This window comes from Globicephala melas, chromosome 6 (assembly GCF_963455315.2).
Source record: "Globicephala melas chromosome 6, mGloMel1.2, whole genome shotgun sequence".
Lineage (NCBI taxonomy): Eukaryota > Metazoa > Chordata > Mammalia > Artiodactyla > Delphinidae > Globicephala > Globicephala melas.
This window is the reverse complement of record NC_083319.1, coordinates 14489587-14516404: the sequence shown is the minus strand read 5'-3', so window position 1 is coordinate 14516404 and position 26818 is coordinate 14489587. Positions and strand designations below refer to the sequence as shown.

The 26818-nt window shown below is 47.9% G+C and overlaps 1 protein-coding gene across 3 annotated transcripts in view; it reads right to left on the bottom strand.

The window, feature by feature from the left end:
- The window catches only part of CDK5RAP2 (CDK5 regulatory subunit associated protein 2), a 181933-nt gene that overhangs the window by 29612 nt on the left and 125503 nt on the right, over positions 1-26818 (bottom strand). For 2 of the 3 annotated variants that reach the window (XM_030858863.3, XM_060300554.2), the window contains 5 exons: positions 19972-20182; positions 16033-16161; positions 11042-11618; positions 8245-8477; positions 614-662 (listed from right to left, as the gene is read on the bottom strand). In XM_030858863.3, the coding sequence (XP_030714723.2) occupies positions 614-662; positions 8245-8477; positions 11042-11618; positions 16033-16161; positions 19972-20182 (1199 nt within the window). The remainder of the gene's footprint in view (positions 1-613; positions 663-8244; positions 8478-11041; positions 11619-16032; positions 16162-19971; positions 20183-26818) is intronic. The other variant, XM_060300553.1, reaches the window with a different exon arrangement.

Here is a 26818-nt window from a genome sequence, read left to right as displayed (position 1 = left end):
CTCCTTACCTCTTTCAAGGAATCCTGGGCACGGAAAGATAAATGCAGAAAATATTATAATACCACGTGGTAAGTGCTATAGTGTAATTATGTGCCAACTGCTATAGGAAGGATCACTGATGCTGGGATGCAGTGGAGAGACGGGGGTGTCGGGGAGAGCAAGGTCCGTTTCCATGTGAACTGACTCTGAAGAAGGATTTTTAAATTATAAGCAGAAGAAGGCAGTGTACCGCTTGTGTACAGGCGTGGTCTGGAGAACAATCAAAACGAAGATTAAGACTGAAGCATGGGGTACACGATGAAAAGGAAAGATGGGTCAGGCTCAGGAGTCTGGAATTCATCCTGCAAGTATCCAGGAGCCAACAGAAGGAATGTGTCATCTGGGTCAAATCACCCGACAGAAACGCCAGGAGCAACCTAATGCAAATGAATGAAGGCTGCGGGACATACGGCGTGAACTTCTGGTTTTGTATGACCACTGTCAGCTTCACAGGTATTTTTGCTTTATTTACAAGACGCAGGAAACTAATAGAACAGGAGGGAGCAGAACACTCAAAACGCTGGCAGACAAACCTAACCCATAACGTCTTCTTACCAAAAGGCCACACACTCACCTCTCTCTCAGTTCCTTCTGGGTGCTCATTTCCGCTTCAACTGAATTTCCTGGAAGCAGAGATAACATCAAGAAGGAAAACATTAAAAAAAACAAAAAAAAAGTGCTCCCTAACAATTTCTTCCTCATCCATTTGTTTAAACACTCTTCATAACAGTCCCGGATATTTAAAGTAGGATTACCAAGAATACCACTCAGACTCTAGACTCCTCCTTTATCACTGCTCTGGCGCTAGTTCCAGGAGGAAGGTGATGGCACTGAATCTAAAAAGCAATCACAAAGGCGCTGCTGGGTGCAGAGGCTCTTCTTCCTTCTCTGATACTAACAGAATACAGGCTTGTTATAGGAAACGGGTAACAGAATTAAGAGAAAGAAGATCGCTACCCTCCAGGTACCCACCACAGACGTGTTACTGGCTTTCCTTCCATTCTTTTCTTCCACGCATTTTGACATGGGTGACACTGTATCACGACTTAATTTTTCACTTTGGCCTTTATTATGAGCATTTCACTTACCAAATTTGCCTTAGTAACGGCATGTTTAACGAGTACGTGAATATTCCCTTGGAGGTGGACATGGTCCAGTTTCTGCCAGTTCCCTAGCTGATGTCTAGGCCCTCTCCAATTTTTCACTTTTAAAAAATAAATAAAATAAACTTCTTTGTGCATACAGCTCTATCTACACTGAAACTCTCTCCTCCGGAAAGGCTCTCAGAAGCGGGATTCCTAGGACAAGGAGGCTGTGAGTGCAGCTAAAAAAGCTGGTGCCTGCAGCAGGGGGAATGACTAGAAGAAAAGACAAAAGAAAACAAAGTAAGTGGCTCAGAACGCAGCCGGGGACAATGCTCTGCGCCCCCTGCGTGTCATCATGCGCTGTTTCAAAGGAACATGTGAGCCCAGATTTCAGAGATGAACAACTTTAGTTTAAAGATACTTCAGAACGCTGGAAACTGCAGACGGGGAGGAGCCCGTTGAAGAAACGAACGCGTGGCTAAAGGAAAAACAAGCCTCCTACGGCAGCAGTGGAAAGATGAGGCTATAATTAAACTGCACCCACACGTACCATTTTCAAAACTACTCATAAAAGGAAAAGTTCTCAAACACCACCGTGTGGAGGAAAAGATCACGGGAGACACGCACATCTGCTCTGTATCTTGTGGTTCCCACCCACAAGCTCCCCAGGCCAGCTGGGTGGCTGCCAGGGCTCCCTCTCCACCCACCGGGCCGGGCCCTGGGCACCAGCACCACGCAGGGCGCATGGGCTCCGGGAATGGGTGCTGAGGGCGGTTCCTCGGTAGCCACCGTCTTCTTCAGGCCTCACAACAACCCTACGGGCACAGTGTCCGGATCTCCGTTTGACGGTAAAGACGTGAAATCCAGGAGGTCTAATGTTCCCACTCTCCCACTCTCCCCACTTCCCACTCTCACCTACTTTACTGCTTCGGTGAAGCAAGGGCAATGGAGACATTCTCACAGCTGCCCCACCACAAATCTACATCTCCATCCTCTGGTTCCATCGCGACCGAAACTGGTATGATATCTGGACCCCCCAAGAGGTAGGGAGAGGTTGACAGGCCTCCACCCCAGGGGATGCTCTCAAGGGCTCCCCGTCTCTGTCCTCTGCATCCCGCCTCAAGGGGGGAATCTACATCTGATACCCCTGACTGGTCAGATTCCAAGACCCTGACATTCCAAGTCCCACATGAACGGGCATGGATGAGTGTACCTTAGAAGAAGAACTCACTTGGCGTTTTCCTCTCACACCTGCACAGGGCTGCTTACTAATGTTCAGTTAATGATACGATTTTGGCCCTTAGACCCTAAGGATGGGCCGTCTGCCCCAGCCTAGCCTTCCAAAGAGCTCAGGGCTCTACACGTGCTAGGCAGGCAAGCAATAACGCAACATCTGCTTCACATTTACCGTCGTTCTTCAGAGGCACGTGCCTCAGGGACTACAACTGGCCCAGCACAGGCTTCAAGCATTCTGGCTCACCTAACCGTAAACTCATCTTAAAACCAGCAAAAAAACTCTCCTCGATTCCTGACAAAGTCCAGGACCACAGATGGAGTCCATGACCTGGATGCCACCAGCAACCCTTGGCTCCCCTTCTTCAAACCAGAGATGCTTTGGGGAGCTTGTAATGACTCAACAACTGTACTCCACTCATTTCGCTTCCACCACAGAGTTCTTTAAAACCAAGTGACAAACTGTTACTGTGGGACTCATAGGGAGATCGTTGGTACAACTGAGGCATTGAATTTCTTGGTGGAATCTGCCTTCACACAGGTGAGAGGGTACCATCTGTCAGGCTGTTCCAGAAGCTTAGGAAGCACGTCATGGAAACACTCTCCCATCTCTCAGGCAAATCTTATTGCTACACCTAAAAAGCTGTGGAGTATGTGGCAGTGGGGGGGTTTCATCTTTCCAAATAAAGAGACATCTAGTTATCCGACACACAGCTGAACAAGCACGAGAATCACGATGCAGGACAGGCTTGTAACTGATGGACCCGCCTTCAGTCCCCTCCCCTCACTGACCCCTCTGCACTCGGCCACCACGTAAGAAGTCTCTTGTGAAATGGTACTCCCTAGGTCAAAACCCATCAATCGTACGAAATTAAGTTCAAATATCAGAGCCTGGCATCTCCTACGTGACCCAAATGTTTCTTCCTTTCCATCTCACTGGTAATTCATATTAAATATTTACAGTCCTCCTCCCGGGTGCCTGTGCCCGACACTGAGGATACAGAGATGAGTGAGGGGCTGCCCCAGTGAGTTCACAGCTGAGTGGGGACGGTGGACCCCAAAGACAACTACACGACAGCGCTGTGACAGAGGCAGCATCGGATGCTGGGGGAGGACCCACAGAGGAGACAAGCACGATCCAGCCTGGACCATCAGAGAACTTACAGGAGGTGACAACTGATCTACATCTTTCAGGCAGGAAAGAACTGCTTTATAAAGGTAAGAAGCAGCTAAGGTGCTGTGTGGAGGGCAGATTCCACAGACACTCAGGAGAGAAAGTCCTCCATTCCATCGGACAGCCTGGCGCACATAGCTAACCAGAGCTTGCACGCCCCATCACCACCCCCAAGACACCCTTTCCCACCAGCTGTGAATCCTCCCACTGTGGAAGACTGAGCTCCAATATCCTTTCCTCCTGGAAGCCTCCCTTCAGAGTCCGCAGTGCCCCCCCTCCAAGCTCAACTATGTGGGCCAGACAGAGGCACAGCGCATTTCATCCAAGGGCACCCCAGAGCCAGGTCCATACCACAGAAAACTCCCAGCAGCAGCATCAAATCCTGACCGGGCACTACCTGTCTGGTCCCTTCCCAGGCTGGGAGGCCAGGACAAGACCAGGCCCCCACCTTCCAGGAGCTTACGCTCCGAAGAAATAAAATATGCCTACAAGAAATCATTGCTTCACCTCCTGAGCTCCCACTACTGGCCAGGAGGACACCAGATGCTTTAATAATCTCAATTCTCACCAATAACTCTGCCAGACAGGTGCTATTACCTCACAGAGGAAATCTGACCCTTAACCACAAAGCTGGGATTTGAACTCAGGCCTGTCTGGTTCCAAAGATTCTGTTCTCTCCACCCCATCACGTGGCCCCCATCACAAGGCCAGAAGTGATGCCATATGAGAGCTACAACCAACCCGGCAACAAAGAAAATGAATAGGTTTGCTTTCACTTGAAGTGAACAAATGAAGCTTCCTGGAGGACGGGCAGAATTTCTAGAAGTGGAGAGGGAGTAAAAGCCTTTTAGAAAAGGACTGATTTGAACAAAGTCCCAGAAGTGGGGAAATGCAAAGCCAGGCCCATGGAAATTGTTGACAAGGACACCCAATTTGACAGGAGTGTGAGGGGCATGACCTCATGGGGGTCAGGTTAGGCTGTGAAAACAAGCTGCCTGGGTTCAAATCCAGACTCGGCCACTTCCTGTGTGACCTTGAGCAAGTAAATTAACCTCTCTGTTCCTCATTATTAAATGAGGATATTAAATAGTAGGCTGAGAACAATGCCTGGCATACAGTAAGACCAGCCCTCCCCATTGGTTCTCCTTCATATTCATCATTATCATTCCGAGGTTAGAGGGCTGGAAAAGGCAGACCGTGGAAGCCCTTGAAAGAAATGGATGCTTCGGTCCAGAAGAGAGTGGATATATGTATACGTATAACTGATTCACTCTGCTGTACACCTGAAACTAATACAGCATTGTAAAGTAACTATACTCCAATAAAAATTAATTTTTAAAAAAGAAATGGATGTTTCGGGTTCATCCCTGTGGCAAAGGAGCACCAAGGGAAGGGATCCCAGCAACTGTCTTCTACTCATGCGGCTAAACCCTGACACACACGGTGAGCTTGCTGAGGACAGGGACTATCTCACCATCTTCTTCCTCGGCACTCACTCAAAAATACCTGAAGACAGGGCTTCCCTGGTGGCGCGGTGGTTGAGAGTCCGCCTGACGATGCAGGGGACACGGGTTCGTGCCCCGGTCCGGGAGGATCCCATGTGCCGCGGAGTGGCTGGGCCCGTGAGCCATGGCCACTGAGCCTGCGCGTCCGGAGCCTGTGCTCCGCAACGGGAGAGGCCACAACAGTGAGAGGCCTGCATACCGCAAAAAAAAAAACAAAAAAAAAAACCTGAAGACAAAAACACGGCCTTCCTGATTCTGATTCATGCTACTGCTCTCAGGAGGTACCACGGTCAAGGATATGGTGGAAAACCTGGGACTGCAACACCAGTCCTTGATCTATTTGGGGTCTCAACCCACTTTGAGAATCTAAAATTTATAGATTATCACCCCAGAAAAACACCAACACTCACAAAATCTGGAGCAAGGCTCCAGACCCCTAGTGAACTCCCTAGCCTATGGAGAGAGGCAAGAATCCCAGCTCTAATCCTTACCAGCATTAAGAAAGCACACTACCATCCTACTTCTTGGGTTCTACCAATTAAATATCATTAAAGAGGGCTTCCCTGGTGGCGCAGTGGTTGAGAGTCCGCCTGCCGATGCAGGGGACACGGGTTTGTGCCCCGGTCCGGGAAGATCCCACATGCCGCGGAGCGGCTGGTCCCGTGAGCCGTGGCCGCTGAGCCTGCGCGTCCGGAGCCTGTGCTCCGCAGCGGGAGGGGCCACAGCGGTGAGAGGCCCGCGTACCGCAAAAAAAACAAAACAAAACAAAAAAAACATTAAAGAAATAGCAAGGATAAGCACAAAGATTCCAATCCACTATCCTTTATCATAGCCCCAAACTGGAAACGAACTAAATATCCATCTAATGGGGAATGATTAATTATGGTACATTCATACAAAAGAATGCTCTGCAGCCACTAAAACCTACAACGTAGATTAACATTTATTATCTATAATTGAACAAAGGGAGAGGTTGCAAAGCGTCCTACTTCCACCAAAAATACACATATGTATAAAAAAGGTCTGGAAAGTATACACTCCAGGGTGTTCATGTTTTGCTGTATAAATGATAAAATTATGGGAGTATTCGCTCATCTGCTATCCCACAATAAACATGTACCGTTTTGTATTAATAAAAAAAAAAGGGCTACATTTAAATTTTTTAAGAACTCATGCTACGCAACTACCTCAAATATAAAATTACTTTATGGTAAGCTCATTTCATAATTCAGGAGCCAGACTCTTCAGATGGCATCCCAGAAAGACCCACCTCTGTTACATTTTATTCTCTAAGAAAAAGAGCTGTTGTAGTGAGGCTCCTGAGACTTTTATGCCTTTTGTAGAAGAGAATTAAGTTCTGTGTTTGTGTTGTCTGCTAAGCCCGAAATGCTTCTGCTTCCAGACCCATAGGAAACAAGAAGTGAGATCTCCTTGGGTCTGTCAAGGTAAATAACTAAAAAATAAATCAAGGGGAGGCGGGTGGATGAGGGAGGGAGGGCATCTGGTGCCAGAGGCAGTCTCTCTCAGCCTCCCACTCCCAGGTTGAGGGCCTGTAGGAAGAAAAGAGACAGATGGAAAATGCCTCGGGCCGGGAAGACACAGCTCTCTCTTGAGGACCCACTTATCCCTCCAATAATAAAATGGAAACTAGCTTATTTGGCAAACCTTAGCCAGAATAAAAGTAGATTTCGTAAAGCTGGAAAAAGTCAAGTGCTCCTGTGTCAGAGGTCCCGGGAGCTGGTACTAGAAAATCAGCCTGCGACGCACCTAAGCGGCTGGGCCCTTCTTAAAAATGGAGGAAAAACATTCCCTGAGCCCAGAAGGCCAAACTACCCCCCCGTTCTATCTTGGCATCACACTGAACACACGTGGAGCCTTGTGACCCATCTGTGTGGATGTATGAAGGCACGAAGACTGAGGTCAAATCCAGGTTCTGCCATGTCAGTTGTGACTTTGAGCAACTGACCTCCCTCTGTTAAGGCCAAGTTCCTCACATAAATTAAGTTGTTCTGAGGATGAAGCCCCCAGGCTCACAAGTACAGATGCGAGTAGGCACTCAGGACTCCAGGGCCATGCACCGAGCCACGCACTCTGCCAAGGTCTCACGTCCATGATTTAACTTGACCCTCATGACTCACCAAGGAAAGCCTTTGATGCTGAGCAGAGCGCGGTCATGACCTGACTTACACTTTGTAAAGGCCACTCTGGCTACAGTGAAAACCGACCGCTGTGGGACAAGGGTGGAAGCACAGAGGCCAGAGGAGAGGACCGCAACCACCCAGGCGAGCTGACGGCAGCCAGCTGGAGCCGTGGCGGCAGGGAGGGGGAAACCCGCTCAGATCTGGAACCGGCGCCGAAGGCAGGGCTTCAAAGGGGCAGCCAGTGGGGTGGGCGGGAGTACTGACTCCGAACAGTGTCCTCTTAGGAGCCAAGGGAGGACGAGATTCCCCAAGGGAGAAGGAGCCACCGCAACCACTCTCAAAGGGTTAGGAAAGATTATCAGTAGTGTGTGTGTGTGTGTGTGTGTGTGTGTGTGTGTGTGTGTGTGTGTGTGTGTGTGTGTGTGTGTGTGTGTGTGTGTGTCTGTGTGTGTGTGTGTGTGTGTGTGTGTGTCTATCTAGAGAGAAAAAGAGAATGAGAGCGCAAACATGGCAAAACGGATGAAGCTGGATGAAGGTATAAGGGAGATCTTTGTTGAGATCTCAAAAAAATGCAAATTATTATTTTTTAATTGTAATGCGATAACATCTATTCAAGTACCTAGCATGCAGCAAAGGTTTTCTTTCATCCTTTCTCTGACCACCTCTGACCCTTGAATATGCTGTTAACCAATGAAAGTTTGGGTTTTCTTATTTGTTTGTTTTGTTTGTTGCTGCCAACATTTAAAATCCATAAGTCTTTACCTGCCAAACCCCGGGTTCCATCTTCTCTTGAAAATTTGGAGGAACTGGCAACCATGTGGCCACGCCTCACCAGCCTGGCCCCCGAGGCCCCTCCACTGGACCCCAGGTTTGGAACACTGCAGACTGCCAACCACGCGGAAGTGGCCACCAGGAGGAAGCAGCGGCCATTGGGGCTCTGCCATCATCTCATCAGGGCAGAGGGGTGGAAGGAGAGGCCAAGGAGTCCGTTCCTCCTGGGGCCCTCCAAGAAGTCCTGGATCAATTCCTGATGGGTCGTAAGACCCGCAGTCCCTCGCCCCACTTACCCTTGAGAAACAGATTTTCCAACTGCCTCAGCAGCTCCGCGCACTGACTCAGCTGCTCCTGGAAACCCTCGGCCACACGGCAACCCACGTCGCTGGCCTGCAGCAGCTCCTCAAAGGCCTTGATCATGGCGTTCATGTGCCGACGATAAACGACACAGATGCCGTGGCTGTCCTTAATCTGCTGTCGTTGAAGGGAGAGCTCCCTGGCTTGGGCCTGAACTAACGAATCATATCTGATAAAAGGAGGGAAAAGAAAATGCTTGGACCGTTTTAGAATTGAATTTCCACGACTTTAACACTAATTGGAGAAATGACAGAGCACAATTTTGAAAAGCCTGCAGCTATGCAAGTATCTATACTTTTAGAAAAATTGCAACTGTACAAGGTCACTCCTCCTTCGATTTCAAAACAGCCAACAAATGCTGGAACAAAGGTTGCTCTGCAATATTTTTAACCTTACGAAGCCCCCAATTAAAGTACAGATTGGCAAGGACTCAGGAGAACAATTAGTTTCCACTCACTCTTCAAAAATACTAGTCCGAATTGTAGAAACGAGTGCTCCAAGGGTCAGGGGACCCAGCACAAATTCTCACAAAGGACAGAAAAGAAACTGTAAGGCAGGAAAACAAAAACAGGACCCTCTCCTCTCACGTGAAAGGTCAGAGGATAATCATAATCCTAACTCCCATTTACGGAGGGTCTACGACCTGTCAGCCACTGAATCAAGTGTTTTTCTTATAAGTTATCTGTTCCTCTCAATCTCGCAACAACTGTATGAACACCCCGTTTACAGGAGAGGAAACGGACTCTTGGACATGGCAGGTTGGTTAAACAGTGAAGACATCTCACTCAAACACAGCTCTGCCTTCAAAGCCCAACTCTGTTATCTGCAGTGAGGGGGATGGACCTAGAGTCTGTCATACAGAGTGAAGTAAGTCAGAAAGAGAAAATCAAATACCGTATGCTAACACATATATATGGAATCTAAAAAAAAAAAATGGTTCTCACGAACCTAGGGGCAGGACAGGAATAAAGACGCAGACGTAGAGGATGGACCTGAGGACACGGGGAGGGGCAAGGGTAAGCTGGGACGAAGTGAGAGAGTGGCATGGACATATATACACTACCAAATGTAAAACAGATAGCTAGTGGGAAGCAGCCGCATAGCACAGGGAGATCAGCTCGGTGCTTTGTGACCACCTAGAGGGGTGGGATAGGGAGGGAGACGCAAGAGGGTGGGGATATGGGGATATATGTACACATACAGCTGATTCACTTTGTTATACAGCAGTGACTAACACAACACTGTAAAGCAATTATACTCCAATAAAGGTGTTAAAAAAAAAAAAAAGCCCAACTCTGTCCATACAACACCGCCTCCTGATGCCACATCCGTCCTTCCCTATGTGAGCCCACAAGTATTAGTCGGCAGTGAGAAAAACGCAAGTTCAGGAAAGCGTGGCTCTGTCTTCCTTACCAACTGTGGGCGCAGGAAGCTGGCCACAGAGTGGCTTGCCAGAGACCCTGACCCTTCCGTTCGCCGTGTTCCCTGTTCCCTGAAACAATGATTGGCGACCACCTTCAACCCCACGTAAGCACAGAGAGATCACGTGACAGCAGCACTGCAGGTGGGGCCGGTTTAATGGACGAGAAAGAGCCCAAGCATCAGCACAGGGTACCGTGGACCGGACCAGCTGGCTCTGCGAACCCTCCCAGGCCACCTTCTCAGTCACGGCAGCCTCTCTAGGGCCCCGTTTCCTCACCTACAAACACACAGTTTAAGAACACCTCATTCTGGGCTTCCCTGGTGGCACAGTGGTTGAGAGTCCGCCTGCCGATGCAGGGGACACGGGTTCGTGCCCTGGTCTGGGAAGATCCCACGTGCTGCGGAGCGGCTGGGCCCGTGAGCCATGGCCGCTGAGCCTGCGCGTCTGGAGCCTGTGCTCCACAACGGGAGAGGCCACAGCAGTGAGAGGCCCGCGTACCGCAAAAAAAAAAAAAAAAAAAAGAACACCTTGTTCTCAGGTGACTGTGAGGGTTAAGTAAGAAAAATGCCTAACCAGGGGTCTGACCCAACTGCCTCTCACTAAATACCAGCTGCCTTCAACCACACGGTCTGGGAGGTCTTGAAACATGCACTCTGGCTCCTGACAATTCAAAACAATGTGTTTGTCTCAAATTAGTGTCCAGTGAAGGTCAGCTTTACAAATGATCCCATGTTTGTCGAATTTCGTGAAGCAAAACTGTATATATCTATGCCCGTAAAACGTATCTTCGTGGCCTGAGGATTCTTCTCTTTCAACAAAGGCTTATTTCTCTAAGATGACCTTGAAGGGTAAAGATGTGGCCAGTATTTACTTTCCTCCCACCCTGCCTAGGACATCAGTTTCAGCACCGCCCTCTCCACGCCGAACCCCTCCACCTCACCACCCCCCCGTCAGCACAGTAAAAGCCATTAACAGGGTCAGGGGTAAACACTGCCATTCGGCAAACTTACTATAACTCACCAAGTGACTGGTATAAAACCTTTAACCCCGAGTCCCCAACCTGAGGAGGGCAAAACCTGCTTGGCCAGTTTCAGAAGACACAGACTAGTATGTGCACAGTCACTGTGCCTTGTGGCCTCACATGTCACTTCCCCGCAGGCGTAGCTGCCTTAACGGTGCCTTCAAGCCTTCCCCAGCACACACCGGACCCCCATCACAGGGCAGCGTTCCCTTTTAGCTCGGGGGCGCCCATCTAGTGGCAAGTTGGGGAACTGCAGGCTTAAACGTGGGAGAAGACAGGTGGGACGTACCTTGAGGGTGAGAGATCTCTGAACTTATTCTGCAGGTTATGGATTTCACCGGCAAGTTCCATGTTCAAATTCTGCTCCTTCTGCAGCTCATATTCCTGGTCCACCAGCTGCAGTCTGAGACTCTCTAGCGCCCTGCTGTCAATCATCTCTGGGGCCAGCGGGTGGAGGATTTTCATGTGTTTCACATAACGTACTTGGTGCAAACTTGAAAAGGTCATTTCTTCTTCGTCGGTACTGCCCTTGGACTTGTTCAAGCCGTCCTGGGCCCCTTCTCTCCCACACAAAACTGTGATGATGGCCTCACTGAACTGGGAGTGCTTTTGAAGCTGCATTATGAAGTTCCGGTAGACCTCGAGCTCGGTTTCCAAGTCACAGATTTTCCGTTTTAAGGTTTCTTTATCATTTGAGGTATCGCTGTTCTCCAGCTGATCGGTCTCAACCACACTGACTTTAGCGGAAAACTGACTCTTAGGACTCAAGTATGTAGCTATGGAAGTGGAATCTGGAAAGTCTTCAGAAGGATTCTCTTCGCATGGTGGAAAGATGGCAAGGTCATCAGGCTGGTAAATTTCGGAGTCTGAAAATCAAAACACATTTATGTCGGTGTCTCCATCTCCACTGCTGAAATCCACCCCCTCGGTCCTTCCTCACAGCCACCGCCAAGCAGAAACCACTGCGGGAGCCTCCCACCAACCCCTCTGGCTCTTGGCCTTCCCTCTCAATCCGTCCTCTTCCTCAGAGCGACTGTTCTAAAAAGTGAATTCAACGACGATAACCACCAACACCCCACTAAATCGAAACTTCTTCTCACAGCATCTGAGACCCTGCTTGATCTACTTCCAGGCAACCCCTGGCACCACCAACGGAGAGTCTCTACTAAATTAACCATAATTCCCTGCACACACCAGGCTGCTCATGCCTCCATGCTTTTGCATGTGCTGTTCCCCCTGCCTGTAATACACCTGGCTCCCTCCTTAACTCCTCCTCAGTGAACTCTTCATCCCTCAACACCTAGATGCGATTTTCTCCCCTCTGCAAGCCCATCTTCAAGCTATGCAGAACAGTCACTCCCCTCTGTGCTTCCACAGTGCCTCATACACAACACCCGAGACAGACGTACCATGTGCTCGGTGCTAGCATATGACTGGCAATTGGCTTATTCATTTATTTATACAGCACTTAGTTACTTGGGTTCCTCTCTCCCTCCCTGGACTGCAAGTTCCTTCCCAGCAGGGACTGGCCTTACATCTTCACATTCTCAGTGCCTTGTTCAGTACCCAGCCCAGACCTGGTGTAAATGAAGGGCTGAAAAAATACTGGGGAATGAGTGAAGGAACATCAAAACCCAGTAATTCTAAAATCCACAGCAGATGAGAGTCGTCCTCTCATTTCCACATCGACGTGTTTCCGGGGATGCCATGATGTCCCCCGTAGCAGGCTGTTCCACTGACTCACAATCCTACCAGGAAACATCTCCTTACAGCTAGTTTAAATCCTCAGGTGTGTGGCCGAACTCCTGTGGGAGGCAGAATGGTACTGCAGACAGAATACGCAGCTTTGAAGCCAAAGAGAAGAGGGCGCATACCCAGCTTCGCTACTTGCTGGCTGCACAGCGTTAGGCAAGTAATTCACTGCCCAGAGCCTCAGTTTCCCCAAAGAGATGTCTTATGTGCTTGTTGTGAGGTTTCAAGGTCGGGCCTGAGTCTAGAGCTTCTATCCTTAACCACATACCACAATGCCTGCTGTCCAGGGAAAGCTCAGCTCGATACAAGGAGTGGTTTGAATACTTAAGCAGCAGCAGAATATAGTAGAAAAACCCATCTCTGAAATCCAATGGATCTGGTTTCAAGCTCTGGCTCTGCCGCTTACTAGCTGCGTGACCTTAGGCAAGTGACTTAGCCTCTCTGAGCCTCAGGAGCTTCATTTGCAAAATGGAGAGAACATCAATTACCGCGAAGCTTAAGGCTTCTGTTCTGTTTTCAGGATCAAATGGGACAATACCCGCAAAAAGGCTAACAGTGTCTGGCACACAGCAGCCAAGGAGACCAACTAATACGCATATCCTTTGCTTCCCTGAAGGTGTTCAAAGATGGAAGAGGATGCCTATCACAGGAGGCTCGCGAACAAAGGCTTGTGGACTTGGCGAAACATTGCCAGGGCAGCAAGGTGGGTTGGATGAGTTGACCTAGGAGACCTCTCAGAAGGAAAGGCACGTACAAACCCTTGTCAGGCTGTACATTCCAATTTCTGGGTTCTGCGGCTGCTCCTCGTGGCTTTAAGCCCATTCTTGTCTCTCTGCTCATGATGCAAATACCATAAAATACACTTTTTCATTTTAGAAAGCTGCTGCCACGGGACCTCAAGGAAGCACTCCTGATAGAGCATTTTTAGTGCACAAAATTTGTTAGAAAAACTCATCTCTTGAGGTCCTTTAGGGTGGAGACCACATCATTCACCTGCTTCTCCAGTGTCTGGCATGGGACCTGGAGCAGAGAAGGTACCCAGTAAGTCCTGCTGGCCGAACGAGTGTAAGAGACACAGAGGGAGAAATCTCAACAAGGCTTTTTTCCAGTGAATCACACTCCAAGATAAGGAAATATCTTTGCTATAACAACCTCACGATAATGGAATTTCATGGCAAGAAGTGATGTTCACGCATGGGAATAAAGATCAGTTTTGATGACTTTCGTTAAGTAATCATGAGGCAAAGACAAATGTAAGCCCTGTACACGTGTCCTTTTGTGACACAGACTGTTTAGACACACACACATGCATGCGCGCGCACACACACACACACACACCCCCTCATCGTGAATGGGAGGTTCATCCTCACGTCCACACTTAGACCTCCACTTTAAACTCTGCTCCTTAAACACACTCAGACACTTGACACTCGTAATTTTGACTTGAGAAGTGTCCCTAACCAACAGCAATTTGTGACTTTGCAGAGGCAAGGATCTGACTCCTAGGCTCCCAGGCCAGTATATGGCAAGTCTCACAGCTCACATCAGCATGGCGATGCGGCTTTGCATTCTCCACTCCACAGCCCTCAATAAAGGTCCAAAGGAGGACTTTTTCATTAAAAAAATCACTGCATAGAGAGTGTGAGAGATGGAGGATTATAAGCCGTAGTGTACAGTGTGAACCTGCAGGTGTATCAAGGCGTCAGGACACATAGCTATGTGCTGGGACCTGGCCCAGGCACCCAGCTCCTCACCTATGCTGTCCACTTGATCGTCACAACGACCCTGTGAGGCATCACTCATAACCCCATTTTACAAAAGAGGAAATTGAGGTTTAGAGATAAGAACTTGCCCAAGGTTCAGGGCAAGTAAGCAGCTGTCCAAGCCTGGTGGTCCAACCATCTGAATACTGCCTCCTGATATATCCCTCCTGCAACTGGGGTCCCCATCTCAGGGGGGCATAACAAGGAAAGACAGTCCTCAACCCTTGATGTGAAGGCCAGTAATGACTGTGGCGCCCCCTTCATCCATTTCTCCAGTTTCTGTCCAGGAGCTACTGAGGAAGAGCCAGCAGTGAAGCCAGCACAGGCAGTACCAGCCTCGTGGAGGGCAGTCGCTGAGCAAAGTCGCTACGAGACCAAGACGTGGCGGGCTGATGGGAATATTCAGGAAGGCCTTCCCTGGAAAGTGACGCTTAAGCAGAGAGCAGAAGGATGAGGCATCAGCTGGGCAACAGTTAAAGGGAGGAAATCGGGCTTCCCTGGTGGCGCAGTGGTTGAGAGTCCGCCTGCCGACGCAGGGGACGCAGGCTCGTGCCCCGGTCCTGGAAGATTCCACATGCCGCGGAGTGGCTGGGCCCGTGAGCCATGGCCGCTGGGCCTGCAAGTCCGGAGTCTGTGCTCCGCAATGGGAGAGGCCACAACAGTGAGAGGCCCGCGTACCGCAAAAAATTAAAAAATAAATAAAAAAAAATAAAGGGAGGAAATTCAGGAGGAGGCAAAAGCACAGTAAGAAGAAGGAAAAAAGGTCACTAACGATGGGGATTTGAGAGGAAAGGGGAAGCTGCCAGTCAGTGGAGAAGCCTCTAGTAACCGACTAACCACGAATGAGGAATCAGAAGCTGTCCCCAGGGCCATTCATTTACATACAGGAAACAGGGCCGCTGGGGACCTTCCCACAATTCAGCTAAGGGCACTTGATTATCTGGGGGAGCGGCTTCCTCCTCAAAGCCCAAAACACGCGGAAGCCTGTGACCACGCGTTCAGTGTACTGACTGCAGGCCTTGGGAAGCTTACGCCATTGGGAACAGGGCCCACAGCTCAGTATTTCCCCAGAGACTGTCCTTCCCCACGGCCACCCCATGACAAATTTAGGATCCTGAAGACAATGATTTCTTACAGAGTGAATCAGGGCCGCCTTAATGGTGATTTTTTTTTTTTTAAATTAAGAGGGGAAAAAAGAATCTAAGGTAAAAGAAAAACTGTTAAGCATCTGTTCGTGGTTGACTGGGATCATGAATATTGTTATTATTCTTTGTGCTTATTTGTGTGCCTGCGATACTTCATAATTCTAAGAAGGGTACAGCTTGCCTGGGGCCTTGCCCATGTCTCTGACCCACCTGACAAACCCCCAAACCAGGTGTCAGCTCAGGCTTGCCCCTCGTCCACCCCACCCCCGGGCAGCGGGAGGCCAACCGTGCACACCTAACATCAGCCAGCACTGCAGGGATGCTGAGGACGGCCGGCTGAGGGCGAGGCCCCTGAGGGCAGGCCCTGAGTCCTCTGAGGCTGAACCACCAGAGCCCAGCCCACTGCCTGGTAGAAAAGTGTCAGACAAACGGACTATAAGCTCCGACACCCTACTATACCTTGACTCTCAAAACCCTCAGCCTCCTCAAGTGTTACATGGGAACAGTGACCACGCCCTAGGATGGCTGTTGCAGGGCTTAGTAATAATTTTTGTATAAAACACCCCAAATGGTGCCCGACACAAAGTAGCTGTTCAAGAGGCCAGGGGGGGAATTCTGACCGGTCTCGCAGCTGGCCTGCTGATCCCTGTCCCTTTCCTTGTCTCTCCAGACACACAGCGTGGCTTTGAGTCCTTCTTGCTCTCCCAGGCTGTCCTGGTCCTGGTAGGCTGCTCCCACGAGGGGCTGGGCTACAGGCATCCACAAAGAGAAAGAAAACCAGATAAAACCACAGGCCTGACACTTAGCCAAGCAACTAAGAAGAACACAAAGATACAACAGGGAAAATGAAAACACTGGGGAGGCAAAATGCAATTCATAAGATAAAATTAATCTATTGAGCTGCCATAACAGGACATAAAAAGCATAAATATACTGCAGCTTGTCTGAAACGGTTTAAGTCCAGGCTCTTCTAAAACCATGAGTGAGAAAATGAATTCTATAGACTCATGCCCGCTTTTCCCAAGAAGAGGGGCCTCCGGGGCCTTCCAGGCAGCTGCAGAAGTAGCCCCTGGCTGAGGCACCCCAGGGTCTCAGCAAGAAATCAAAACATTGTTAAGCACAAATGGCAAGCCCTGGGCAAGGTGCCAGGGCCCCTGTGCGGCTCAGCCACCTTTGCCGCGGTCCCCGCCCCAGGAGACAGGGAGCCCTCAGAAGGCGGAGACTGCATCTTCTTCCTCTCTCTCCCCTACACCCTGTGCGTGAGGCCAGGAACACAGCAGGCGCTCGGGGAACATTCACTGCATGAGTGAATGGGTGCCTGGATGGGTAGATGGATGGATGAAGGACGCTGGGAAAGGAAGGAGGGAGGGAAGAGCAATCCTACCAAAGCCCAACTTATCTTAAAACCTCAACTGTGGTAAACCCAAAAGAGAACCTAAGATTAAACAGAAAATACCTCTGGCTACGCGGCTCATCGTAAAAGCCATACGCACGGTATCATATACTAGGCTCCCAGAAACAGCAGAGGAAAAGTAAAGGCTCTGAAATCAGGCAGGTTGGTTCCGATCCGGGCTGGGATGTCGGCAACAGTGTGACCGTAGCCGAGTCCCTTTATCTCTGAAACTGCTGCCTCAACGATCAAACGGGAATAATTAGCGTCCCTGCCTCAGGGGACTGTCAGGAGATTCTGCAAGATCACGTACGTAAAGCGGACAGCGGGGCTCAGCAAGTAACGGGCACTCATTTTATTTTACCACCACGGGCAGGCCGAGGCCCCCAGGCACCTCCCAGGCCTGAACCGCTCTGAAAACCCCCCGCTCGGACGCAATCGTCCACCCCTGTCTCCAACCCTTCCTCAGCAAACACTGCTTCTCCTGCAACCTCCCCAGGAGTGGATGCTTCTCTCCCTTGTACTATGGGCCTGGAAATGTATGAGCACCTCTGCTCTTCAAGGACACTTCCAGACCATTCTCTCTCTTCCCTAAAAACTCCAGCTTCACAGCTCATGCTGTGAGACTACACCACTGACAACACCTGCCTTCCTGCAGACACCCACCGTCCCGATTCATGGAATCCCTCGAGATTCATGGCCACCGTGGCCCCCGACTGCCCTGCTCCTCTCCACCCCTCTATGGCAACCCCCGCCCCCCCGCCGAGTTGCCTTTCTTGTATCCAATTTCTCTCCTCCATTCTCTCCGGAACCCACGCCAGTAGCCCTGCCCGCTCCATGGAAACAGCGCCCTTCAAGGTCCCCAAAGGACTCCCCCAACGCTAAATCCCAAGGCCAAGCCCCAGTCCTTGACTTACTTGTCTCACTAGCATATCCGACATAGCTAATCTGCTCCCCACTCGGCTTCGGGAGGCCATGCTCCCTGGGCCGCCCACCCCACTGGCTGTTCCTTCTCAGGCCCAGGCTCGGTTCCCAGACCTACCTCCTTTGTCTCCAAGCCTCAGAGCTTCAAATACCGCAACATGCTGACCTGGGCCCAGACCTCTCCTCCAACAGGCATCTCAAGAGTTCCAAACCAGACCCCTGAGGCCCTCCGAGCCTGGCTCTCCTCAATCCTTCCACCTCAGGGTATGACATCCTTCCCATGGTTCACATTAAAAGTGATCCTTTAGGACTTCCCTGGTGGCTCAGTTGTTAAGAATCCGCCTGCCAATGCAGGGGACACAGGTTCGAGCCCTGGTCCGGGAAGATCCCACATGCCATGGAGCAACAAAGCCCATGCGCCACAACTACTGAGCCCGCGTGCCACAGCTACTGAAGCCCACACGCCTCGAGCCTGTGCTCCGCAGCAAGAGAAGCCACCGCAATGAGAAGCCTGTGCACTGCAACGAAGAGGTGCCCCTGCTCGCTGCAACTAGAGCAAGCCCACACGCAGCAACGAAGACCCAAAGTGCAGCCAAAATTAAATAAATAAATGAATAAATAAATTAAATTATTTTTTTAAAAAAAGTGATCCTTTAAAGCAGAGGCCTGCCTACTTTTCTTCAAAAGCCAAATAACGAATATTTGAGACTGCAAGCCCCGGGGTCTCCATCACAACTACTCAACCCTGCATCACAGCGCAAAGGCCATCACAGACAACGCGCAAATGAATGCAGGGGGCCATGCTCCCATAAAACTTTACAAAAACCCACAGCGAGCCTGGTCCACAGGACACAGTTTGCCAATCCCTGCTTTAAAGCATAAGTCAGATCACGTGACTCCGCTGCTCAAAACCCTCTGGCCGTTTCCAACCTTACCCGGAGTAAAAGACAAAGCCCTAGACTGCCTATGGGCCTAGCGGGTCTACCACCACCCTGACCCCTTCTCCTCCTGGTTCCGCCCGAATATCGCCTCATCGGGGAGGCGCTCTCTACGACTCCACGTACCTCAGCAAACCCGACCCCCGCTCCACGTTACCCGTGTCCTTCACCAGCTTTATCTCCCTCCACAGCACCGATCGTTTCACACACGATACATCTGCTCCCGGCTTACTGCCTTCCTACCCCTGTGATATACAAGCTGGACACAGACTCGGTCTCTTTTGTTCACTATCTCCCCAGTGCCTGGCACACAGGAGGACCTGATACATCCTTTCTGAATAAATACATAAAAGACCACTGTTGCCGTTCTTGTTATTGCATGCTGTTGTCATTCGCTTAGAGCAGAAGTTCAAAATCAGGAGTCAAGGGCTTCCCTGGTGGCGCAGTGGTTGAGAGTCCGCCTGCCGACGCAGGGGACTCGGGTTCGTGCCCCTGTCCGGGAAGATCCCACGTGCCGCGGAGCGGCTGGGCCCGTGAGCCATGGCCGCTGAGCCTACGCGTCCGGAGCCTGTGCTCCGCAACGGGACAGGCCACAACAGTGACAGGCCCGTGTACCGCAAAAAAAAAAAAAAAAAAAAAAAATCAGGAGTCAAGAGAAGTGCTCTTGTGGATTCACGAGCGCTCTAAAGATGATGGACGGTGCTCCACGCATGAGAAGGCCCTCAGCCTCCCCCAGACTCTCAAAGGGGCAACATCTCTTACGCACCACTGTCTCGGGCTAGAGGATCCCACTGACGTGCTCCCCCCAAGTCTAGGAGTCTCACCCTGATGCTCTGTAACCCCAAGGCTCTCTACTTGGGGAGCTCCCAGGAGAGCAAAGACAGCAGATTCCAAGTGAGTAGGGAGGCAGGTCACTTCTAGAAGCCATAAGGTCGGTAGGGTTTAGAATGAGCCCCGAAGAACCCGAACAACTGCGGCCTGGCCATCCAGAGAACCTGCAAAGAGGACTGAGGCCTCCACAGATGGAGCCCCCAGACAACGGCAAGTGAAGGGGGCAGTGACCTCACAAGGCCTGGGAGCACGACCAGTCCCCCTCTGCCCCCTCTGGAATAAAATGAAAGCAGCAAATGAGCTTTCCTTACCGTGTTCCCTCGATTGTATATTTGTCAAGAGTCAAGATTAGTCACTGCAATTCATGAAATTTATACTCAAACGTATTGCAATTCCAAACAACGCGGCTGACGTTTCTGGCCGTCCTGTCACGCCGTTCATCTTCTAGCAGAGGATACGGTTTCCTTGGTGCTTACCTTTCAGGAGCGCTTTTTCTGGTGCTGGCCTCCCCTCCATCACTGCTTCAGCCAGAATTAACTTCTGGTGACGTTGCTTGTTGTGAATTTTAAACTCCTTCAGCTCCCCCTGCTGCTGAGCCACCACCTCCTGGGGGGCAGGGAGCTGGCACACACTCCCTAGTGACCGCGACGCTTTTATCAGGATGGGCAAGCGGGACTTCTTCACGTTCTGAAAGTACACCCAGGGAGACAATGAATACACTTCCTCTGGTCGCACAGTCAACACGCTCGTGCCAACCTTATAAAACAGGACTCAAAGTGCCTGTCCAGATAACGGCACCTCCGTTTATCCCCCGGCCTGCAGAGCTGTGTCTTGGCAGGTCCCCCCTCTGACTGACAAGTGCCAAGCTGTTCCTCCCTGACACCCTCTTAAGCCCGGCCGTGTCTCTCTGAACGTTCCAGATGCTCCCTACACGGCAGTCCTTTTCCCCACACAACCTTCTGGGAAACGTTTTCTAGCTCCTTATCTATTTCCTCACTTCCCACCCTCTCCTAAGCCTAAGTCAATCTGCCTCTCACCCCGCCAGGCCACCAGAACCACCCCTTACTAAGCTGTTCGGGGGCCACTAGGTGCCTAGTCCCATGGCTATTTCTCAGGCCCAGGGCTCCGAACCTGCCCAACCTACACATTTCTGACGGCCCACCAGCCCTCCCAAGTCAACTGAAAGCTGGGCTCCTTCATTCTATCACCCCAGGCCTGCATCCCACAGCTCCAGCACTCAGACGACCTCTGTCTCGGGGAATCAGACCACCCTCCACTTGCTGCACAGACAAAAACTGGAGCCATTTTTAAAATCCCCTGAGGGAACCTGCACAAGCCTCTTAGATAGCCTCATCCACCAGAGGGCAGACAGCAGAAGCAAGAACTACAAGAGGAAAAGGCAGAGGGCTACGTACCAGATGAAGGAACAAGATAAAACCCCAGAAAAACAACTAAATGAAGTGGAGATAGGCAACCTTCCAGAAAAAGAATTCAGAACAGTGATAGTGAAGATGATCCAGGACCTTGGAAAAAGAATGGAGGCAAAGATGGAGAAGATGCAATAAACGTTTAACAAAGACCTAGAAGAATTAAAGAACAAACAAACAGAGATGAGCAATACAATAATTGAAATGAAAACCACACTAGAAGAAATCAATAGCAGAATAACTGAGGCAGAAGAATGAATAAGTGACCTGGAAGACAGAATGGTGGAATTCACTGCTGCGGAACAGAATAAAGAAAAAAGAATGATAAGAAATGAAGACAGCTTAAAAGACCTCTGGGACAACATTAAACGCAACAACATTCACATTATAGGGGTCCCCGAAGGAGAAGAGAGAAAGGACCCAGGAAAATACTTGAAGAGATTATAATCAAAAACTTCCCTAACATGGAAAAGGAAATAGTCACTCAAGTCCAGGAAGCGCAGAGAGTCCCATACAGGATAAACCCAAGGAGAAACACACTGAGACACATAGTAATGAAACTGGCAAAAATTAAAGACAAAGAAAAATTATTGAAAGCAGCAAGGGAAAAACGACAAATAACATACAAGGGAACTCCCATAAGGTTAACAGCTGATTTCTCAGCAGAAACTCTACAAGCCAGAAGGGAGTGGCATGATATACTTAAAGTGATGAAAGGGAAGAATCTACAACCAAGATTACTCTACCCGGCAAGGATCTCATTCAGATTTGATGGAGAAATCAAAAGCTTTACAGACAAGCAAAAGCTAAGAGAATTCAGCACCGCCAAACCAGCTCTACAACAAATGCTAAAGAAACTTCTCGAAGTGGGAAACACAAGAGAAGAAAAGGACCTACAAAAACAAACTCCAAACAATTAAGAAAAGGGTCACAGGAACATACATATTGATAATTACCTTGAACGTGAATGGATTAAATGTTCCAACCAAAAGACACAGGCTTGCTGAATGGATACAAAATCAAGATCCATCTATATGCTGTCTACAAGAGACCCACTTCAGACCTAGGGACACATACAGACTGAAAGTGAGGGGATGGAAAAAGATATTCCATGCCAATAGAAATCAAAAGAAAGCTGGAGTAGCAATACTCATATCAGATAAAATAGACTTTAAAATAAAGAATGTTACAAGAGACAAGGAAGGACACTACATAATGATCAAAGGATCAATCCAAGAAGAAGATATAACAATTATAAATATATATGCAACCAACATAGGAGCACCTCAATACATAAGGCAACTGCTAACAGCTATAAAAGAGGAAATCGACAGTAACACAGTAATAGTGGGGGACTTTAACACCTCATTTACACCAATGGACAGATCATCCAAAATGAAAATAAATAAGGAAACACAAGCTTTAAATGACACAATAGACCAGATAGATTTAATTGATATTTATAGGACATTCCATCCAGAAACAGCAGATTACACTTTCTTCTCAAGTGCGCATGGAACATTCTCCAGGATAGATCACATCTTGGGTCACAAATCAAGCCACAGCAAATTTAAGAAAACTGAAGTCATATTGAGCATCTTTTCTGATCACAACGCTATGAGATTAGAAATGAATTACAGGGAAAAAAACGTAAAACACACAAACACATGGAGGCTAAATAATAGGTTACTAAATAACCAAGAGATCACTGAATAAATCAAAGAAGAAATCAAAAAATACCTAGAGGCAAATGACAATGAAAACACGATGATCCAAAACCTATGGGATGCAGCAAAAGCAGTTCTAAGACGGAAGTTTATAGCTATACAAGCCTACCTCAAGAAACAAGAAAAATCTCAAATAAACAATCTAACCTTACACCTAAAGGAACAAGAGAAAGAAGAACAAACAAAACCCAAAGTTAGCAGAAGGAAAGAAATCATAAAGATCAGAGCAGAAATAAATGAAATAGAAACAAAGAAAACAATAGCAAGGATCAAGAAAACTAAAAGCTGGTTCTTTGAGAAGATAAACAAAATTGATAAACCATTAGCCAGACTCATCAAGAAAAAGAGGGAGAGGACTCAAATCAATAAAATTAGAAATGAAAAAGGAGAAGTTACAACAGACACTGCAGAAATACAAAGCATCCTAAGAGACTACTGCAAGCAACTCTACGCCAATAAAATGGACAACCTGGAAGAAACGGACAAATTCTTAGAAAGGTATAACCTTCCAAGACTGAACCAGGAAGAAATAGAAAATATGAACAGACCAATCACAAGTAATGAAATTGAAACTGTAATTAAAAATCTTCCAACAAACAAAAGTCCAGGATCAGATGGCTTCACAGGTGAATTCTATCAAACATTTAGAGAAGAGCTAACACCCATCCTTCTCAAACTCTTCCAAAAAACTGCAGAGGGAGGAACACTCCCAAACTCATTCTATGAGGCCACCATCACCCTGATACCAAAACCAGACAAAGATACTACAAAAAAAGAAAATTACAGACCAATATCACTGATGAATACAGATGCAAAAATCCTCAACAAAATACTAGCAAACAGAATCCAACAACACATTAAAAGGATCATACACCATGATCAAGTGGGATTTATCCCAGGGATGCAAGGATTCTTCAATATACATAAATCAATCAATGTGATAAACCATATTAACAAATTGAAGGAGAAAAACCATATGATCATCTCCATAGATGAAGAAAAAGCTTTTGACAAAATTCAACACCCATTTATGATAGAAACTCTCCAGAAAGTGGGCATAGAGGGAACCTACCTCAACCGAATAAAGGCCATATACGACAAACCCACAGCAAACATCATTCTCAATGGTGAAAAACTGAAAGCATTTCCTCTAAGATCAGGAACAAGACAAGGATGTCCACCCTCACCACTATTATTCAACATAGTTTTGGACATCCTAGCCACGGCAATCAGAGAAGAAAAAGAAATAAAAGGAATACAAGTTGGAAAAGAAGAAGTAAAACTGTCACTGTTTGCAGATGACATGATACTATACATAGAGAATCCTAAAGATGCCACCAGAAAACTACTAGAACTAATCAATGAATTTGGTAAAGTTGCAGGATACAAAATTAATGCACAGAAATCTCATGCATTCCTATACACTAATGATGAAAAATCTGAAAGAGAAATTAAGGAAACACTCCCATTTACCACTGCAACAAAAAGAATAAAATACCTAGGAATAAACCTACCTAGGGAGACAAAAGACCTGTATGCAGAAAACTATGAGACACTGATGAAAGAAATTAAAGATGATACCAACTGATGGAGAGATATACCATGTTCTTGGATTGGAAGAATCAATATTTTGAAAATGACTATACTACCCAAAGCAATCTACAGATTCAATGCAATCCCTATCAAACTACCAATGGCATTTTTTATGGAACTAGAACAAAAAATCTTAAAATTTGTTTGGAGACACAAAAGACCCCGAATAGTCAAAACAGTCTTAAGGGAAAAAAACAGAGCTGGAGGAATCAGACTCCCTGACCTCAGACTATACTACAAAGCTACAGTACTCAAGACAATACGGTACTGGCATAAAAACAGAAACATAGGTCAAAGGAACAAGATAGAAAGCCCAGAGATAAGCCCACGCACCTATGGTCAACTAATCTATGACAAAGGAGGCAAGGATATGCAACGGAGAAAAGACAGTCTCTTCAATAAGTGGGTGCTGGGAAAACTGGACAGCTACATGTAAAAGAATGAAATTAGAACACTCCCTAACACCATACACAAAAATAAACTTGAAATGGATTAGAGACCTAAATGTAAGACCGGATACTATAAAACTCTTAGAGGAAAACATAGGAAGAACACTCTTTGACATAAATCACAGCAAGATCTTTTTTGATCCACCTCCTAGAGCAATGGAAATAAAAACTAAAATAAACAAATGGACCTAATGAAACTTAAAAGCTTTTGCACAGCAAAGGAAACCATAAACAAGACGAAAAGACAGCCCTCAGAATGGGAGAAAATATTTGCAAACGAAATCAACGGACAAAGGATTAATCTCCAAAATATATAAACAGCTCATGCAGCTCAATATTAAAAAAACAAACAACCCAATCCAAAAATGGGCAGAACACCTAAATAGCCATTTCTCCAAAGAAGACATACAGATGGCCAAGAAGCACATGAAAAGCTGCTCAACATCACTAATTATTAGAGAAATGCAAATCAAAACTACAATGAGGTATCACCTCACACCAGTCAGAATGGCCATCATCAGAAAATCTACAAACAACAAATGCTGGAGAGGGTGTGGAGAAAAGGGAACCCTCTTGCACTGTTGGTGGGAATGTAAATTGTTACAGCCACTATGGAGAACAGTATGGAGGTTCCTTAAAAAACTAAAAATTGAATTACCATATGACCCAGCAATCCCACTACTGCGCATATACACAGAGAAAACCATAATTCAAAAAGACACATGCACCCCAATGTTCATTGCAGCACTATTTACAATGGCGAGGTCATGGAAGCAACCTAAATACCCAACGACAGACGAATGGATAAAGAAGATGTGGTACATATACACAATGGAATATTACTCAGCCATAAAAAGGAACGAAATTGGGTTATTTGTAGAGACATGGATGGATCTAGAGACTGCCATACAGAGTGAAGTAAGTCAGCAAGAGAAAAACAAGTATCGTATGTCAGCACATATATGTGGAACCTAGAAAAACGGTACAGATGAACCGGTTTGCAGGACAGAAATTGAGACACAGACGTAGAGAACCAATGTATGGACACCAAAGGGGGAAAGCAGTGGGGGTGATGGGGGTGGGGGGATGATAAGAAATAAAATAAAATAAAATAAAATTCCCTTTATGCACCTCGCCCAATTGCATCACTCACCAGGTTCCACTAACTCCAACTCCCAGTGTCTATGAATTCTTCTGTCACTTCTCATCCTCCGCGGCCACCCCCCAACTCCAAGATGCTGTAAGCTATCATCCAGGACACAGAAACAGCCTCCTGAGGTGTCTCCCCACACTCATTCTTGCCCTTTCTAACCCACTTGCCATACTGCACCAAAACAGGCAAGACACCCCCGCTCCTGCTTAAAACTATTTTAATTGTTCCCCAGTTCTCGTATGGCCAAGGTCACAGTCTTTACCACAGCCCACATGTTGTGCACTATTACAGCCTGAGTTACTGCCCCTCCCCACCCCCCCAACCTGCAGCCACAGAGACCTCCTATCAGTTCCTCAGAATGCTTTGTTCCTTCCTCCTCAGGACCTTGGCATATGCTATCTCCTCTGCCTAGAATACTTTTTCTTGCCCACCCCCACCTCTCCCACTAATCCCAACACATCCATTAGGACTCAGATCAAATGTGCCTTCCTCAGGAGAACGGGCCTTGATTTCCCTGTTATATACTCACTGCCCCCTCAGAATTCTCCTCAGAAAAAGGTTAGGACCATAATAATTAAATGCCTATGCAATTACTTGTTCTTTGTCTATCTTCTGCACCAGCCTATAAGCTTTAGAATTCATGGATTCTGCATTTCTTATTCATACTCTATCCACAGCTTTGAGCACAAGAACTAGTAATATAGTAGGTGCTCAACATCTATTTGTGGAATGAACAAACAAATAATAACTTAAGAGGCCTAGGACTTCCCTGGTGGCGCAGTGGTTAAGAATCCGCCTGCCAGTGCAGGGGACACAGGTTCGATCCCTGGTCCGGGAAGATCCCACATGCTGTGGAGCAACTGAGCCCGTGCGCCACAACTACTGAGCCTGAGCTCTAGAGCCTGCAAGCCACAACTACTGAGCCCACGTGCCACAACTACCGAAGTCCGCGTGCCTAGAGCCTGTGCTCTGCA